Below are 17,787 nucleotides of genomic sequence, written 5' to 3'. Positions count from 1 at the left end.
CAGAGGTGACCACACGGGGCCCCTAGGTTGCTTTTCTCATCCCTGCTACTATTTATTTATTTATTTATTTATTTATTTATTTATTTATTTATTTATTTATTTATTTATTTATTTATTTATTTATTCTATTTATATCCCGCCTATCTGGTAACATGACCACTCTAGGCGGCTACTACTATTGCCACCATCTTTACAGCCATTGCCACATTTGCTACGGATGTCTCCCTGAAATGTGAATGTTCTTTGAAGCGAGACATCTACTTTGAAACAAGGTGTGTGCTCTTTGTGGGCCTTGATCCAAAAAAAGTTACAATGATGCCTCGCTTAACGACGATAATCCGTTCCAGGAAAATCACCATTAAGCAAAAACTTAGTAAAGCGAAATTTAAAAACGCCATTGAAACGCACTGAAACCCGTTCAATGTGTTCCAATGGGGTAAAATATCACCATTCAGCGAAGATCCTCCATACAGCAGCCATTTTCACTGCCTGTATAGCGAGGAATCCGTCCCTAAACACAGCGAGAAGCCATTTTAATTACCCGGTGGCCATTTTGAAACCGCCGATCAGCTGTTAGAAAAACATCGTTTTGCGAAGAACTGGTTCCCAAAGGAGGGAACCGATCATCGCAAAGCAAAATGCCCCCATTTGGACCATCGTTTTGCGATCACAATTGCAATCGCAAAAAGATTGTCATAAAGCGGATTCGTCATAATGCGAGGCAATCGTAAAGCGAGGCACCACTGTATTGCTGGGACTTCTAAATCCTTAGGTTTGTGCTGTTGTGACTGCAGTTGCAGGATAGAACCATGGTGGACATGGGGAGGGGGAACCCACCATGCATTCATGCTTCCAGAGGTTATTCACTCTTAGGCTGTGGTTCCCAACCTGGGGTCCCCAGATGGACTACGATTCCCAGAAATCTTGGCCAGCACAGCTAGTGGTGAAGGCTTCTGGGAGTGTTGAGCCAAGAACATCTGGGGACCCCAGGTTGGGAACAATTGCTTTAAGGGTCAAGAATATGAGGGAGAATATTACAAAACTTGCTACCAGCTGCCCAAGGACAGATGTCCCCCTCCTAAAACCCGCTTAGATTTTTGCTTCTATAATTCAATTCGTCCAGATTTTTATGTCTTCCATCCTCACTGCTCTTTCAGGTCTCAAATCTGCCTGCTGAACTTCAGTCTAAATTTCCTCAGGCAGAGAAGGCTTTGGAGGGCACCAAGCAGAGTTTCCTGCGAAGGGGATCCAAGCAGGATGATGACGGAGGTGGCCCCATCCAGGGTAAGGATGAGTGGTGGAAAGGCGTGTTTCCTTTTGGTCTCTCTCTGGTGAGGCATGGAAAGGATCCTTGTGCTTCTCTTAAATTTCCTTGAGTCCTTTCCATAGTTCAGAGCAAGATTTAGTTCCAAACGTCTGAAGGCTTTAAACATGGAGATGCGTTTTTTGATTTATGGCCAGAGGGTCAAACAAGCAGAGAAGAACTCTGCTTGCCTGGGTTATTCTTGCTCGTTCGTTTTTTATTCCTGATTGTGTATGTGTCTCCCAGCAGTTGAAAGTACTGTAAATAAAATCATCACTTGATCTTAGTTAAAAACATTAAAGAACTTTTACTGTTTAAAACACATGTAGAATAGAATAAACTCACAGTGCTTTGACATTCGGTGCATTATAGATAAACTGGTCCTGGACTTTGTTATGTCTGTATATCGCTCTTAAACTCGACAGACATACTTATTCTAATAAATCTACTACTCTGTTTCCTCGAAAATAAGACCTAACCTGAAAATAAGCCCTAGTATGACTTTTCAGGATGCTCATAATATAAGCCATACCCCGAAAATAAGCCCCAGTTAAGTGAAACCCTGCCCTCCACCATTGTGCGGCAACCGGAAGATGACATGACTGCATTTAAATAAATGTAGATCATTGTACATGAAAAAAATAAAACCTCCCCTGAAAATAAGCCCTAATGCTGTTTTTGGAGCAAAAATTAATATAAGACCCTGTCTTATTTTGGGGGAAACAGGGTAACACATTTAACAGCGAAACCTATAACATATTTGACCTTATGAATGATCCTAACACTTAACTGACAGACTGCATCCTGCTAGGTATTTAGCTTTATATATCCATCTGTCTGATACCGGGCACAGTCTGATTGACTGGAATGCTTCACTATGCAAATATCACATTCTAATTGTTGCCATACACACACATACCACATACTGTGTTGTACAATGAATTTTCCAACATCTACCGCATCTGAACTAGCATCCCTGTAAAGTAGTTCAGTGTGAAAATAGCACATTTCCCAAAGATCACCCATTGAGAAAGTGAAGGCTCAGTGGGAAGAAGAATCTGGGTCTCCCAAATTCTCATCCAGCACCCCAACCATTGTGGTCTCTCTTCTTTACCGTGCGAACCAGGCCATTTTATTTGGCTGTTCCCATCCCTCTCAATGGGGTTACTTTCTAGTAAATGTTTGCAGGGTTGTCTTCTTAGTCACTGAGACAGAATTATATCACTGGCTTCTCTTCCCCCTTTTGTCTCCTCAGCAGGGACTAGAATGATGCCAGTAACAAGTACCCAACTATTGTTGCCTCGCCACCATTGTGATGGATCGGCAGCAGATCACAAAGGCGAAAGTGCCGGTGGAAAAATGCACTGGGTGCACCAGAGATTCCCAGGACCCCAGTTCCTCTCTTGGGTAGGGATGGGTGAGAATTTTGTTGCAGGGAGATTACAAAATTATAAAATGGTTACCCATTGCTTACTGTGCTAGATAAGAGACATTGACATTTATGGATTATTCGCTCCAGGTACAGACTTCTCACTTCATTTTTTTGGGGGGGGGGATTGGAATCACATTAGCATGGAATTAGATTTGCTGCGTCCTTTTGAAAAATTGTCCTTACTTTCAGCAGCTAAACAGCAGGAAGGGATCATGTGGTCCTCTCTGTGTTGGGAATAGCAGTACTGTATTAATTAATTTGGCCAGTGGAGATAGGAGAGGTTTTTAATTTAATTTAATGCTTTGCAGTTTGTTTGAAGAAGTAACAAATAGTCTCAAATTCATCCCTATTCAGACGGAAAAAATTTAAGATTTTAAGAAAGTGAAACATGCTAGATTTTGCTATATCTACTCTCTCCTCCCTTCTGTGTTCTTTTGGTAATGTTGTGAACTTAAGAAGGGCCCTGCTGGATAATTGCAAAGCTGATGTTTTCCAGGACCTTGTTTCCCAAGAAAGCCAAAGACGTGCTATAGAACAGGCCTGCGGGAGTAGCCCACTCCCTCCCATTGTTGTTCTGCAGTAGCTGGGATTCACAGTCATGCAGCCACTGGTCCTGTCGGGAACACGTAGCCCCTGTCATGACGAGTACCCACTGGTATCCCTGTTTTCCAGTAGGAAGGCTGTGATTACCATTCATGCAAATGTTCCTTTTCAGTAGGGTAGGTGTGCATGGAAACTTTTGTTCTTTTCTTTCCTTTAGTTGGCTGCAGATCCCATTTAGCATTAGATTTTAGAATCAAGTCAAGTGCCTGTGTGTGAGAGAAGTGCCGTAGATGTCTTGAGTCTCCCATGTGAGGTTTGACAAGTAGCCACTGGAAACCTTGTTCTCCGGTGGGAAGGTGGTGATTGCCATTCATATAATTTTCAGTCTTGTGGTACAAGTCACAACCACCTCATCCCAGCTACCCTTTGAGATTTTGCTGCTAGATGCTCTCTTTATTAGCTTTTTTGTTTTTTCATTTAGGGTCCCATGACCTTTGAGGAGGTAGCTGTGCATTTCACCCAGGAGGAGTGGGTGCTGCTGGAGCCTGACCAGAAGGCCCTACACAGGGAAGTCATGGAGGACAACTGCGGGATCGTGGCGTCTCTTGGTATTTTTCTGGCTGATCATGCCATCTCTTCACAAAGACGTATCAACGTCAAAAAGTATCAATAGTTTAAAAAAACCCAGTAGCGCTAAACCAGTTTTCAGACTGAAGCAGAAGTGGAGGTGAGGCATTAATCCGGGGTTGGCATGAAAGGCCTCTCTGTATGGTAATGTTTTCAATGACTTCCTAAATGAGTACAGGGAGGGGCCCAGGTGTAGCTTCTCAGGGAGTTGATTCCGTAACGTTGGTGCCACCGCCAAGAAGGCCCTGCCTCTTGTAGGTGACTTTCTCGGGGTGGCTACATGGAGGAGCCTGACCCGAGAAGATCTGGTGGGTCGGGCAGATGACTTTGGGGAAAGACACTCCGAGAGGTAACAGGGTCCTGAACCATGAAGAGCTTTCTGTGTGAGTGTCAAAACCTTGAACCTGATCTGGGTCCTCAGTGGAGGCTGGCCAGCACTGGGGTGAGGTGATCAAATTAGCTCACACCATCCACCTGTCTGGCCATCGTGTTCTGAAGCTTCTGGAGTCTCCAGTCAGTCTCAAGGGAAGCCCCAGGTACAGAGCATTGCAGTAGTCAGTCTGGGAGAGGATTAGTGCCTGCACTGACATCTTGAGGGAGCTCTCATCTATGTAGGGGCAGAAAAGCCTCTTAAAATGTAATAAAAAGAGATTTTACAAGTTTGTGTTCGTCTTTGCTTTTAGTAAGCTGTTTAGTCCTGAGAACGGAATGTATTTGCTGTGTTTAGAGAAAATAAACCCACTGAACAGCTGGTTGATGGGGCTTTGCTTAATATACCCACTACCTAAGATTTTCACCCTCTCTGTCCTTCCCCTCTGATCTTTCAGTTCCAGATCTTAAGCATGTTTCAGAAATGGAGCCGAGGGAAGATCTGTGGATTTTGAATGGAAACAAACGCTCGGATATCGGATCAGTAACCTCTTTGGGTAAGCTTGACAAAGCGTGGCCTGCAGATCTTAGTGGGAGTTGGCTAGAAAAAAACTCTTATCCCTGTTTCATCATCTTAATGTCTGGAACAGAGATTAGGAATCCTGTGTTCGGATCCGTTGGTTTCCCTTGCAATGAGAGCAGTGGGGTGTTATAGTTCAGAAGCTGCGTTCCTGGTGCAAACGTCCAGCCTGTGAGAGAGACTCATGATGCCTGTAACTACCATTCTTTCTTATCAACATGGGATCAAAGGATGATGCCGGGAACAGCTAACAGCATACTGCAAGTGACTGTGAGGGTCTGGGATAGGTAGAATACTGAATGTCAACACTTGGTTTTGTTGATGGTCTCAGTGGGAAAGGTTTGGTGGCTTGACCGACAGGCTGTGGTTTCTAGGAAGAAGGTGGCCCTGGAAGTGATGGGTTGCCTCTTAAGAAACGTTGGAAAGGACAGATTTGTCAGATGTGCTGTCAACCAGGTCAGGGGAGTTTTGAACGGAACTCTGCCAGGGAGGGTGACCGTTTTCTGGAGATCAAGATACAAGTGTTGGGGACCAGATTACTAGTGATTTATTAGAAATTAGGGTGGTGGCACAGGAATGTGCCAAAGGAGGAGAAAGAGCCTCAAGGAAACAGCCTAGGGGAACGACCCATGGCTTCAGATGTCTCTATAGCAATGCACAGAGCAAGGGAAGTCAACAAGATGCGCTTGAACTCTTAACACAGGAAGACAAATATGGTTTCAGGCAAAAGAAGTAGACCAAACATGGAGGGGGAGGGAGAAGGGGGAGAACTGGAGGAAAAGGATGTCTGCAGCTGGGAAGAAATCTGCAGGAACAAATGGGTGGTGCCAGGCAGAGCCATCAACATCTTGCAGGGACTGGGGACCTAGATGAGAAGGTAGAGAACAATGGGATTTTTTTTCATTCCTGCCTTCTGTCTGGGATCATAGCCTTCAGATATACTGAACTCAGTGGCTGGAAGATATCTTTGGAAAGTTTGAGAATAGTTGTTTAGTTGTTTCGTTGTGTCTGACTCTTTGTGACCCCATTGAGAATAGTACTACTCTGGAATTCAGGAAATCTGGTTTCAAAGTATTAACCGATTTCTTGGGCAACGTGTGACCGAGCAAACTTTGTGAATATATGTGCAAGAATATGAAAAAAAATTCTATCCTTAGCAAATAGGGCTTAGTATGTTCCATTTGTATGACTTTTAATTGAGCATTGTTTCCAAAATGTACAGAAACGTGTATAAATCGTTGTGCACATCATTGGATTGCTCCCTAGTTTCTCACCGTATTCTGCCTTCACTGCCTTAACTTCCAGTTCCCAAGCTTGAGGCCATTTCTGAAACGGCGCCGAGGGAAGATTCACAGGGTTTGGATGAAAGGGAAATCACAGAATCCAGATCAGGAACGTCCTTGGGTAAGCCTGCTTGACAAAACGCCACCCAAAAATACTTCTGCTGGTCGCTTCCAAAAACTCTTGTAGTTAGCTCGTGGAGCCTCGTGGTGCAGTGGTTAAACTGCAGTACTGCAGTCAAAACTCCACTCACAATTTGGGTTCAATCCCAGGTAGATGGCTGGAGCTTCACTCAGCCTTCCATCCTTCCGAAATGGATAAATTGAGTACCCAGCTCGCTGGGGGGGGCAATGTGTACCCTGCATAATTAACTTGTAAGCCACCCAGAGAGTGTTTTAAGTACTATGGGGCAGTCTATAAACAGCACTCTTTGCTTTTCTTTAATGTTGGGTAAAGATTGGAAATCATGCACTAAAATGACACTGTGACCTTTTTTTTCCTTTTCCTTTTCATGTTTTATAATGAGATTACAGTGTTATTACATATGTGAAGAGAAGGGAAGAGATAAAAGAAAGGAGTGGCCGAATATAATTGCACCGGTCGTTAGAATCCCCTACATTAGGGTGGCCTTCCCCAGCCTGGCACTTTCCAAATGCATAATAAATAGCTCATGGGTTTAGATTGGGAGTTTGATTCCCCTGCTGGGCCTCCCAGACAGGAGCTGATCTTGATGATCTATAGGATCCCTTCCAACTCTGCAGTTCTGAGATTCCATGTCATTTTCCCATTCTGTCTTGAAATCTCTGTCATCGAAGTGAATAGTCAGCATAACACCAACTAGTATAACTGGTTAGACTCACTAAGTTTGTTCTTCCTGTGAGTAGAGCCAGCCTGGGCAAGCTGCACAGACCCAAGACACCCTCAGAAGAAGGGAAGGGGAAACTGCTTCTGAGTACTCTGTACCTGGAAGACATTGAAAAGGGTTGCCATACGTCAACATTGATTTGAGGGCACATTATTAGCAGTAGTATTTATCAGTGTTAATAGGAACTCCAAAACACCATGAAGAACAATAAAAAAACCCCTTCTCATGGGCCTGAGAAGAAAAAAATAGAAGCTAGAAAAGGTGCAGAAGAGAGCAATTAAAATGGTGACTGGGCTGGGGCACCTCCCTAATGAGCAAAGGCTACAGCGTTTGGGGCCCTTGAGTCTAGAGAAAAAGCACACAAATGGGGGGGGACATGATTGAGACATCTAAAATTATGCAGGGGGTGGATTAAGTGGATAGAGAGAAGCTCTTTCCCCCCTCTCACGCAATACCAGAACCAGGAGACATCCACGCCAATGGAGTGTTGGGAGAGTAAAACGAGACCATAGAAAAGATTTCTTGACCCGGACTAAATACAGTGGTGTGTCGCTTAACAGGCGCCCCGTTTAACGATGAAACCGCATAGCGATGAAGTTCTTGCGGTCGCATTGCGATGTTTCCTATGCGTTTTTTTTCGCTTTGCGATGATCGGTACCCTGTTTTGCTTACCGATCATCGCAAAGTGATGATTTTTTACAGATGATTGGCGGTTCCAAAATGGCCGCCGGGTTTAAAAAATGGCCACGCACTGTGTTTTCGCGCAGATTCCTCGCTTACCGGGCAGCGAAAATGGCCACCGTATGGAGGATTTTCGCTTTAAGGTGAGTTTTAAGCCCATAGGAACGTATTGAAGGGGTTTCAGTGCATTCCTATGGGCTTTTTTAAATTGGATAGCGATGAAATCGCTTTGCAGTGATTTTTGCTGCATGGATTATTGTCGCTATGTGAGGCTCCACTGTATTTCTTTAGTCTGTGGAACCCCTTGCCACAGGATGCAGTGTTGGCATTCTGGCCTAGATGCCTTGAAAGGGAGGTTGGACAGATTCCTAGAGGAAAAGTCCATCACAGAATACAAGCCGTGATGATGTCCCTCCAAAGACTTTCTCTTTGAAGTAAAGTCCCTCTAAAGGCCAGATGCAGGTGAGGCGAATCAGGAGACAGAAATCTAAGTAGTTCTCTCGTGTGCTCCCAGAGGCATCTGGTCGGGGGCCCAGTGAGATCCAGGGAGATGGGCTTACATGGACACAGATGGGCCCTTGGCCTGATCCAACAGGGCTCTTCTTGGGTTCTTATGTTCAAGGACCCCTGAAGAGAAAAAAAACTTACGCAGTGTGTCTTTTTTGTCTTTTAGTAGATAATTTAGTCTGCTCAGTTCAATTTCTTTTTCTCCATTTGTCTTTTCTCGTAACAGATGTGTCAAAAGAAAGAAGTATCTGCTCAAAGTGTGGAAAGTCTTTTACGCACAAACCAGGACATCAGAGAACTCAAATGGAAGGGAAACAGGACGGCAGAGGAATGTCCATCTGTCCGATATGTTCCGCCTCTGGGAGAATGCTTGGCGATCGAATTAAAAGCGGAAAGAAACAGTTTAGGTGGGAAGGGTCAGGGAAATCTCTTCACTGCAAGTCACCCTTTGTGAGCTCTCCAAGAGACCACCTGGGAGAGAACGGGAACAAATGCCTAAAATGTGGGAAATGTTTTGCGTTTAAGTTGCATCTCATAAAGCATCAAAGAGTTCACATGGTGAAGAAACCCTATAAATGCCAAGTATGTGGGAAATGTTTTTCTCAGAATTCTCGCCTTCTCATTCATCAGAGACTCCACACAGGAGAGAAACCCTACAAGTGCCAGGAGTGTGGGAAATGTTTTTCCCAGAATTCAAGCCTAGCGAGTCACCAAACAGTCCACATCGCAGAGAAAATATACAAATGCCAAGACTGTGAGAAATGTTTTGCTTATGGCTCGCAACTTGTGGATCATCAGAAAGTTCACAGGGGAGAGAACACAGAGAGAGGCCAGGAGTATGAGAAATATTTTATTCCCAGCTCACACCTTAACATTCGGCAGAGACTCCACACAGTAGAGAAACCCTACAAATGCCAGGATTGTGGCAAATGTTTTGCTTGGAGTTCAGCCCTTTTGAAGCATGAGAGAATTCACACTGGAGAGAGACCCTACAAATGCCAGGAGTGTGGGAAATCTTTTGCTCACAGTTCACACCTTGTGACACATCACAGGGTCCACACAGGAGAAAAACCATACAGTTGTGCAGTGTGTGGAAAATGTTTTCTTCGCAGGTCAGATGTTGTGACTCATCATAGAGTCCACACAGGAGAGAAGCCCTACAAGTGCCAGCAGTGTGGGAAATGCTTTGCTCGCAGTTCTCTCCTTGTGACTCATAACAGATACCACACGGGAGAGAAACCCTACAAATGTCAGGAGTGTGGGAAATGTTTTGCTTGCAGTTCTGCCCTTTTGAGTCATGAGAGAGTTCACACCGGAGAGAGACCCTACAAATGCCAGGAATGTGGTAAGTGCTTTGCTCACAATTCAAATTTTCTCATCCACCAGAGAGTCCACACAGGAGAGAAACCGTACAAATGTCAAGAGTGTGGGAAGTGTTTCGCTCGAAGTTCACACCTTGTGACTCATCAGAGATCCCACACAGGAGAGAAACCATACAAATGCCAGGAGTGTGGCAAATGTTTTGCTCACAACTCACACCTGATGACCCATCAGCGAGTCCACACAGGAGAGAAACCGTACAAATGCCAGGAATGTGGGAAATGCTTTGCTCGCAGTTCAAACTTTCTGATCCACCAGAGAGTCCACACAGGAGAGAAACCTTACAAATGCCAGGAATGTGGGAGATGTTTTGCTCATAAGTCGCACCTTGTGACTCATCAGAAGGTTCATGCCAGAGGAAATCCATACATATTCCAAGAGCGCAGGAAATATTTACCTCAGAATTCATCTCTCCTGATCCACCAGAAGGTCTACCCAGGAGAGAAACCATACCAATACTAGAAGTATAAGGAATGCTTTCTTCGCAGTTCAGAGAAAGCAAAGAAATGTCCGGAGAGTTGAAACTGTTTTCCTTTTAAGCAGAATAAGGGACTCATGAGAAGAATATTTTCAGACACCAGGAAAATGTTTACTTGGGTCTCAAGTCATGGGAGAAATCAGAAGCGCAATCCAGAAAAGGAGTTGGAGAAACGGGGGACATGGTTTTCATTGAGAATCATTTTTGTATCCCTCCAGAGAAAGGGACACAGAAAAGAAATGAAACTTGGATTGCTGAACATTTTTGCCAAACCGGCCATAATCACGGGTTAGAAGCCTGGTCACAAAGCACTTTCTAAATGCATGACCTGTGGAGAAATTTTTCCTTTCCTCTCCGTAGTTGGGAGTTTTCCATGGTTAGAAGGTTCTCTGCCAACGATTCAAACATTGGAAACGTTTTGTTCACTTCCCTGTTCCTCAGAGACACCAGAGAAGGTGCAGAAGAGACTTATCCTGCCCTTGGTTCACGTGGGACCGTTTTTTGGACGCAGCTCTTTTTCATAATGTACCCACTTATCAGAGGAAGCCCTACAGGACTCAATCCTAGCTTGTCTCAGAAGGAAGCTTTAGTATCGTCACTCCCAACCTTGAGCCCCCCAGATGCTCTTGGACTGCAACTCCCAGAAATCCTGGCCAGCACAGTGGGTGGCAAAGGATTCTGGGAGTTGCAGTCCAAGAATACCCGGGTGACCCCCCCCCCCAAGGTTGGGAACTCACTGCCTAGTGGTTTGTCGCCTGAAGGGTAAAGGAAGGGGCCATTGCCATTTTTTTGACAATATATCGTGTCACTCTGGACACATGGTATCCAGGGAAATAATAGATTATGTTTGTATGAAGCAGATCTTTTGTAGATCAGTACAGTGGTGCCTCGCTTTACGATTGCCCCGCATTACAATGAATCTGCTTTACGATGATCTTTTTGCGATCGCAATTGCAATTGCAAAACAATGGTCTAAATGGGGGAATTTCGCTTTGCGATGATTGGTTCCCTGCTTTGGGAACCGATTCTTCGCAAAACAATTTTTAAACAACTGATCAGCGGTTTCAGAATGGCCACCGGGTAACTAAAATGGCTCCCCGCGGTGTATAGGGAATGATTCCTCGCTATACAGGCAGCGAAAATGGCCGCCGTATGGAGGATCTTCGCTGGACGGTGAGTTTTTACCCCATTGGAACGCATTGAACGAGTTTCATTGTGTTTCAATGGGGCTTTTTATTTTCAGTTTACGATGTTTTCGCTTAACAGCGATTTTCCTGGAACGGATTATTGCCGCTAAGCCACGCACCACTGTAAAAGGTTTATTGGAGGCAGAAAAGTCATTCGTGGTCTCTGTACCTCCTACACTTTGGTTGTTTCAAGCCATGAACTGCGGGCATTTTCCCCCAGCCTCCTGTTCTTCCGTTGCAACCGGTACTGATAAGAAGCTCAGTATGGGCTTCAGCATGATCACATCGGCTCCTGCATCATCTGTTTTGGGGAGCTCCGAGAAAACCTGGCTGTCTGGAACAGGAAGCGAAAAATGGGGAAAGTGAGTGTGTTGTTGGCCATCAACGCTCACCACCTGATAGTCCTACAAAGCACCTGTTGCATTACCATTTATCATTGTCGTTATCCTCTTAGAACTGCAGAGCTGGAAGGGACCCTCTGGATCATGGAGTCCAGCGCCTGTCAAGGAGGCCCAGTGGGGGAAATCAAACTCCCGACCTCTGGCTCCCCAGCCAGATCTCTAAACCACTGAGCTCTCCAGCTGTACTCCACTTCCACCTGCCTTGCCAACAGGTTTAGCCAACCCCCTGGTGTTGCAGAATAAGCAGAAACAGCCGGACAGATAATGTTGACTTCTGGATTCAACCCTTGAAAACTCTGAAGGATTACCTGAGCAGATGTCCCCCTTTATAAGGAGGTTTTACATCGGAGAAAACAAACAGCCACTAAACAGGAGAAGGGCCCAGCACAGGAAAGGCAATGGCTCAGGAACACAGTCGGCAGCACTTTTTCATGTGAAGGTCAAAGGACACTCATTTGATGACCAGGATGTACTCATTTTGGAGAACCTGGGTGGTTTGAGAGGAGAGTCGGGAAAGCCATACATGTACAGTGGTGCCCCGCATAGCGAGGTTAATCCGTTCCGGATTAACCTTCGCTATGGGAAAACATCGTAAAACGGATCCAAAAACCCCATTGGAACTCATTAAACAAAGTTTAATGCGTTCCAAATGGGCCCAAAACTCACCGTTCTCCAATGTTTTCCCTTGTTCCGGCAGCCATCTTGGGTGTACCGGTGGCCATTTTGAGCGTCCCGATGGCCATTTTGGGTGTACTGGTGGCCATTTTGAGCGTCCTGGTGGCTATTTTTTGTGTTCTGGTGGCCATCTTGGTTGTACCGGCAGCCATCTTGGGTGTACCGGCACCCATTTTTTTGTGTTCCGGTGGCCATTTTGGAACCGCTGAACAGCTGTTCCCCCATCGTAATGATGCCCTCGCATTAGCGATGGGGAAATCCGCATCGCAATGCGGATTCATCATTCAACGGTGCACTCGTTATACGAGGCACCACTGTACATCTAGAAAATCCCGCATTCAACAGGATGGAGGCCTTAAATACAATCTGTCTCCTGTTTATCATGCTGCCCTTTCATTGTTGGCAGAGAGATCAGGACCGCACCCACCAGAAAGACCACTGTTAACGACCATCAAGAAATCATGACAATGGGTGGAGAAGGACTGCAGAGGTGGGATTATCCCTCACCCCCCAACCCATCCTTTGTCCTTCTAAGGAGCCTATTCAGATCAGGGGGAAGTGGAACCTATGTGGAGGATCTATCAGGGGTCTCCTACCAACTCTCCTCCAATTGAAGAAGCTGCTTGGAAGAGTATTGAAAGGTTTCAACCTAACAAGAATGAAGTCCAGTTGCCATGACTCAACTTTCAGACAACCTCACCTGGATGACTGGGAATCGTCACAGAGATGAGAGAGGGTTGAGGTGGAAGAAGGGTGACACCAGCAAACCTAAGAGGAGCGACCTAAGGTTGAAGGAAGGTCAGCAGAGCGAAAGAACAATCTAGGAGATCTGAGCTGGTCCGTTCACTTCTCCCTCCTCTCGTCCTCACGCAAAGACATGTACCTCCTTGAATGTAAGCCGAGTTGCGCCCCTCACCTCCGACTCCCCTTGGCTTTGAGTATCGACTTGTCTCACAACTTCAGAAACGCAAACGTGGGTGGTAAACTTTGTTGGACCACTATAAAATCATACAAATTGCAAGCTTTCATGGTGAGAAACCCACTTCTTCAGGCTCAGCACAAGTCCTTCATGGATAGTGGAGGGGGGGGGGAGGAATTAAAGACAAGAGTCCAAAAATTGATCACAGAATAGTTGAGTTGGAAGGGGACTGCATCTAAGGCCTTCCAGTTCGACTCCCTGCTCAAAGCAGGAGTTCAGATCAAAGCAAATCTGAGACCTGGCGGTCCAATTTTCTCTTGAAGGCCTCCAGCCTTGATGTCATAAGTCTGAGAGGTGAGTCCAGTCCTGAGAATGGCGTTCTCGAGCATCCTTGAAGCAGGATTTGGAATCTTAGACCCCTCTCTTAAAAACAACAGGTTGCCAATTACTGTTTGATTGGCGCCCCTCTCTCTCTCTCTCTCTCTCTCTCTCTCACACACACACACACACACACACACACACACACACACCCCTCTACCTACCTACCTACCTACCTACCTACCTACCTACCTACCTACCTACCTACCTACCTACCTACCTACCTACCTACCTACCTACCTACCTACCTACCTACCTACCTACCCCTGAGATTTCCTCAGGATCCTCTCCAGGACTAAACTTATTGAATTGGGACAAAGAAAGGAAGGAAGGGAAGATAGAAAGTTTAATGGTGCTCAAGAGTACAAGTGGGAGACCAATATGGATTGACAACGGGAGTATCCTATATTGCAGTGGTCCCCAACCTTGGGCCTCCAGATGTTCTTGGACTTCAACTCCCAGAAATCCTGGCCAGCAGAGGTGGTGGTGAAAGCTTCTGGGAGTTGTAGTCCAAGAACATCTGGAGGCCCAAGGTTGGGGACCACTGCTATATTGTATCCTATATTGTCCGACCTGTGGAAAATAGCTGAAGCCCACTTTTATTTATGGCTTCAGGTTGGGGCTTATTCAGCAGAAAACTTTTTCATGTATATTGGAAAACCACAACGACTTTTTAAAAACTGGTGATGTAATATACCTGGTGATGGCTGGACAGTGTCATCGAAGCGACCAACATGAAATTGACACAACTCCAGGAGGCAGTGGAAGAGAGGAGGGCCTGGCGTGCTCTGGTCCATGGGGTCACAAAGAGTCGGACACGACTAAATGAAATGAATATACCTGGTGAATCTCTCTGGTTATGTTATATTCATACGCTATTTCAGGGGGGACTTTATTAATGTATTGGAGCAGTCTTTGAATTTTGTAATAATAATAATAATAATAAAATTGTGCTCCTTATATATTGCCCCATAGTGCTTAAAGTATTCTCTGGGCAGTTAATTGTAGTCTACGCATTAAATCGTAGCACCGCATCAGTCTGGGTACTAAATGTACCAACCTCAAAAGGGTGGAAGACTGAATGAACCTTGAGCTGGCTAACTGGGATTGAACCCTGGATCATGAGCAGAGTTTTGACTGCAGGACTGCAGTGTAACCACTGTGTCATGATAATAGGTGTGTGCCATCAAGTCAATTATGAATTATGGTGATGATTTCCAGGGTTTTCTAGACAGTACTCAGAATTGGTTGGCCATTCCCTTTTTCTGAAGGTATTTCTGAGACTCTGCCGCTTGCCCAAGGCCACCCAGGCTGGCTCTTCTCCCAGGAGACATAGTGGGGGAATCAATATCTCAATCTCTGATTCCACAGTCCGGTACCTAAACCACTGAGCTGTCCAGACAGTTTTGAGTTTTGCAGTTATACTGTCTGTATATATTAAATTATCTGCCTGTCTCACAGAAGTTAACCAACAATCAAAGAACATGGATTATCTGCGCTTTTATGCTGGCTATGATGGTGCAACACTGTAAAGACATGCCAACCCTCCATTAAGATTATTATTATTACAGTATATTGCTCTTATTATAATCTTATTATAATCAATGGACTGAGGACTTTATAACTCTTTAAGCATCTTCGACTGCTTATGGATTTGTATCTGAATATCTGGTCATCTTTCCTTGCAGTTTATGGCTAGAAGTCTTTGAACTATGGGATTTCCCCCTCCTCTTTTCCCTTCCTTGTGGAACCATGATTGTTCTTCTACTCTACTTTTTAAGAAAGTAGATATTGGTTTCTAGCCCTTTATTTGGGAGTACTGTATATTTTCCTGTGCCTGTTTGTATGCTCTCTTTTTTCATTTTATGATATATGCACAATTAAAAAAAAGCAAATTAAAACTACATACTTCTTTTTTGAATATCCATTTGCACTCCACAGTTAACTTTTCCAGGTGGTAACTTGGTTGTTTTCTAAGTCTTGGTCTTACAGAGAGGAAGCGGTCTTGGTTTGACTTGCCAGGAGTCTGGCTTGGCTTCAGTCATGTGACAGGAAGTACAAAACTAAGGGACTGGTACATGCCCTTGATGGGCAGCATAAAAACTAGCAGACTCTTCCCCCCCCCCCCCCCCGCAATAGCAACGTTTCTCTCCTTCCCGGAGCACAGGTAAAGGTAAAGGTTCCCCTTGACAATTTTTGTCCAGTTGTATTCGACTCTAGGGGGCGGTGCTCATCCCCGTTTCCAAGCCATAGAGCCAGTATTTTGTCCGAAGACAATCTTCCGTGGTCACATGGCCAGTGCGACTTAGACACGGAACGCTGTTACCTTCCCACCAAGGTGGTCCCTATTTATCTACTTGCATTTGCATGCTTTCGAACCGCTAGGTTGGCGGGAGCTGGGACAAGCGGCAGGAGCTCACTCCGTCGCGTGGATTGGATCTTACGACTGCTTGGTCTTCTGACCCTGCAGCACAGGCTTCTGCGGTTTAGCCCACAGCGCCACCACATCCCGGAGCACAAGAGTCCTGGAAATTGGGGGGGGGGAGAGCTGGAGGAGCCCCGGAAAGCATTGGGGGGGTGGGGGGGTGGGGGTGGCGGCTGGGCTGGACGGGGAAAGAAAGACCAAGGGAGGGAAATGGGGAAGATTGCGGAGGGGTTTCTACAACCCAAAAAGGCTCAGTCTCTCCAAAATCTTGTTTAGGGGACGATGGCAATGCAAATATATTCCGTTTTTCTCTTTTTCTGCTGTCTCTTCCACCTTCAAAACAGACACACGTGTGTGTTTGTGTGTGTGTTTTAATAGAAAGCAAAATGCCTTAGTCCAGAATGCCCTGTCTAGTGGCTCTTAACCCATTTCACAAGCCACCAGTGCGTTGGAAAATCTGACCAGAGAGAGAGAGAGAGCGCTCTCTGGTGCTTCCCAGGCATCCCACCCACCACTAAGCTGCTTCCTCTTGTTAGGGAGAGAGAGAGAGGGGTTGGGACGTCTGGACCAGTGTGGCTTCACCAGACGAGCAGGCCCACCCTGGCTCATTGCCCCCCCCCCAGGAAAGGTGTGCAGTTTGTTTACAGCCTTTCAGCAGATAACGATCCACAGGATCATTCCCATTAAGCAGGATAATACCAGCAGTTTCATGGCCTCTTGGCAAAAAAAAGGGGGGGTCAGCAGGATCCAGCCTTTGGGAGTCCTCTGGAGAAGCCCCCCCCCCTCCAATATAGCTGCCCAAGACAGGATGAAGTGCCAGCCACCATCCTGTCCTTTGCTAGAAAGGCACCCCTTGATCCGAAGACCTCTCGTCCTCTGGGAAGCCTACCAAGCGAAGTCTGTTCTCTGGTCGACCTTTTCAGACCCCAATTATCAACGGGATCGCCACAGCTGCTCTCTATCCCACCCCATCCACACACCCACCGTTTCCCAGGTCTCTTGCTTTTTTTCCCCCTGTGGTCTCCTTGCCGCTCTCATTCGCAGACACAACAGAGTTGGCCAAAGGACCTCCCCAGGTTGGGTCGCACGGCGAGTGGCTGTGATTCGGTTCGTCTTCTGCTGGGGCCGGCCCCTCGGTTTGGGCGGGAAGGATAGTCGGAGGCAGTTCGGAATTTTGAACACTACTTTTTAAAATTTTTTTAACAAGTTTAACTCAACAGTCTCAAACGGGTCCATCAAACTTAACTCAGGTAAAATCCTGTAACTCCTTATTTTAACATCAGGTGTCCTTCGATCACTCCTTCTAGAGGGGCCGGACCAAACCGCTCCCGATCTGTCATGGACCTCAGCAGGGTGCTCCTCACCATACAAAGTGTCCCACAGCACGGGTGTCTCGCCCAGTCCCCCTGGCGCGGTGGATGGAGTAAAGAGAGACTGGGACCGATCCCCTTCCTCCCCCCACACTGATTGCGTGGGTACGCAACCACAGTCCATTCTAAGGGTTCTAGATCTTCTCCCCTCGCGCGGCAGTCTTTGGGGTCCAGTAACAGACCTCATCCAAGCTGGAGGTTCAGAAAGTCCTCCATTAATCCATGTAATTTCTCCTGCCCATAGCTTAGCTCAGTTTGCACAGCCTGGTCTCTTCTCTCAGGCTGCTCTCTGCCCGTTACAATTCTAAAATTTTGGACCCTTTCCACTTCTTTTATAACATCCTCCCAGACAATCAAGTCCAGCTCCTCCCCCTTCTCATCAGCCA

General features: G+C 46.0%; 1 protein-coding gene across 1 annotated transcript in view; it reads left to right on the top strand.

Moving 5' to 3' along the window:
* The window catches only part of LOC110069879 (uncharacterized), a 46,309-nt gene extending 32,512 nt beyond the window's left edge, over positions 1 to 13,797 (top strand). Inside the window, exon 9 of the mRNA XM_078388201.1 lies at positions 8,676 to 13,797. Coding sequence (XP_078244327.1) covers positions 8,676 to 10,030 — 1,355 coding nt within the window. The 3' untranslated portion in view covers positions 10,031 to 13,797. The remainder of the gene's footprint in view (positions 1 to 8,675) is intronic.
* Positions 13,798 to 17,787: the final 3,990 nt, after the last annotated feature.

This window comes from Pogona vitticeps, chromosome 2 (genome assembly GCF_051106095.1).
Source record: "Pogona vitticeps strain Pit_001003342236 chromosome 2, PviZW2.1, whole genome shotgun sequence".
NCBI lineage: Eukaryota > Metazoa > Chordata > Lepidosauria > Squamata > Agamidae > Pogona > Pogona vitticeps.
The sequence above is the reverse complement of the archived record's forward strand: the minus strand, read 5'-3'. Positions and strand labels throughout refer to the sequence as shown.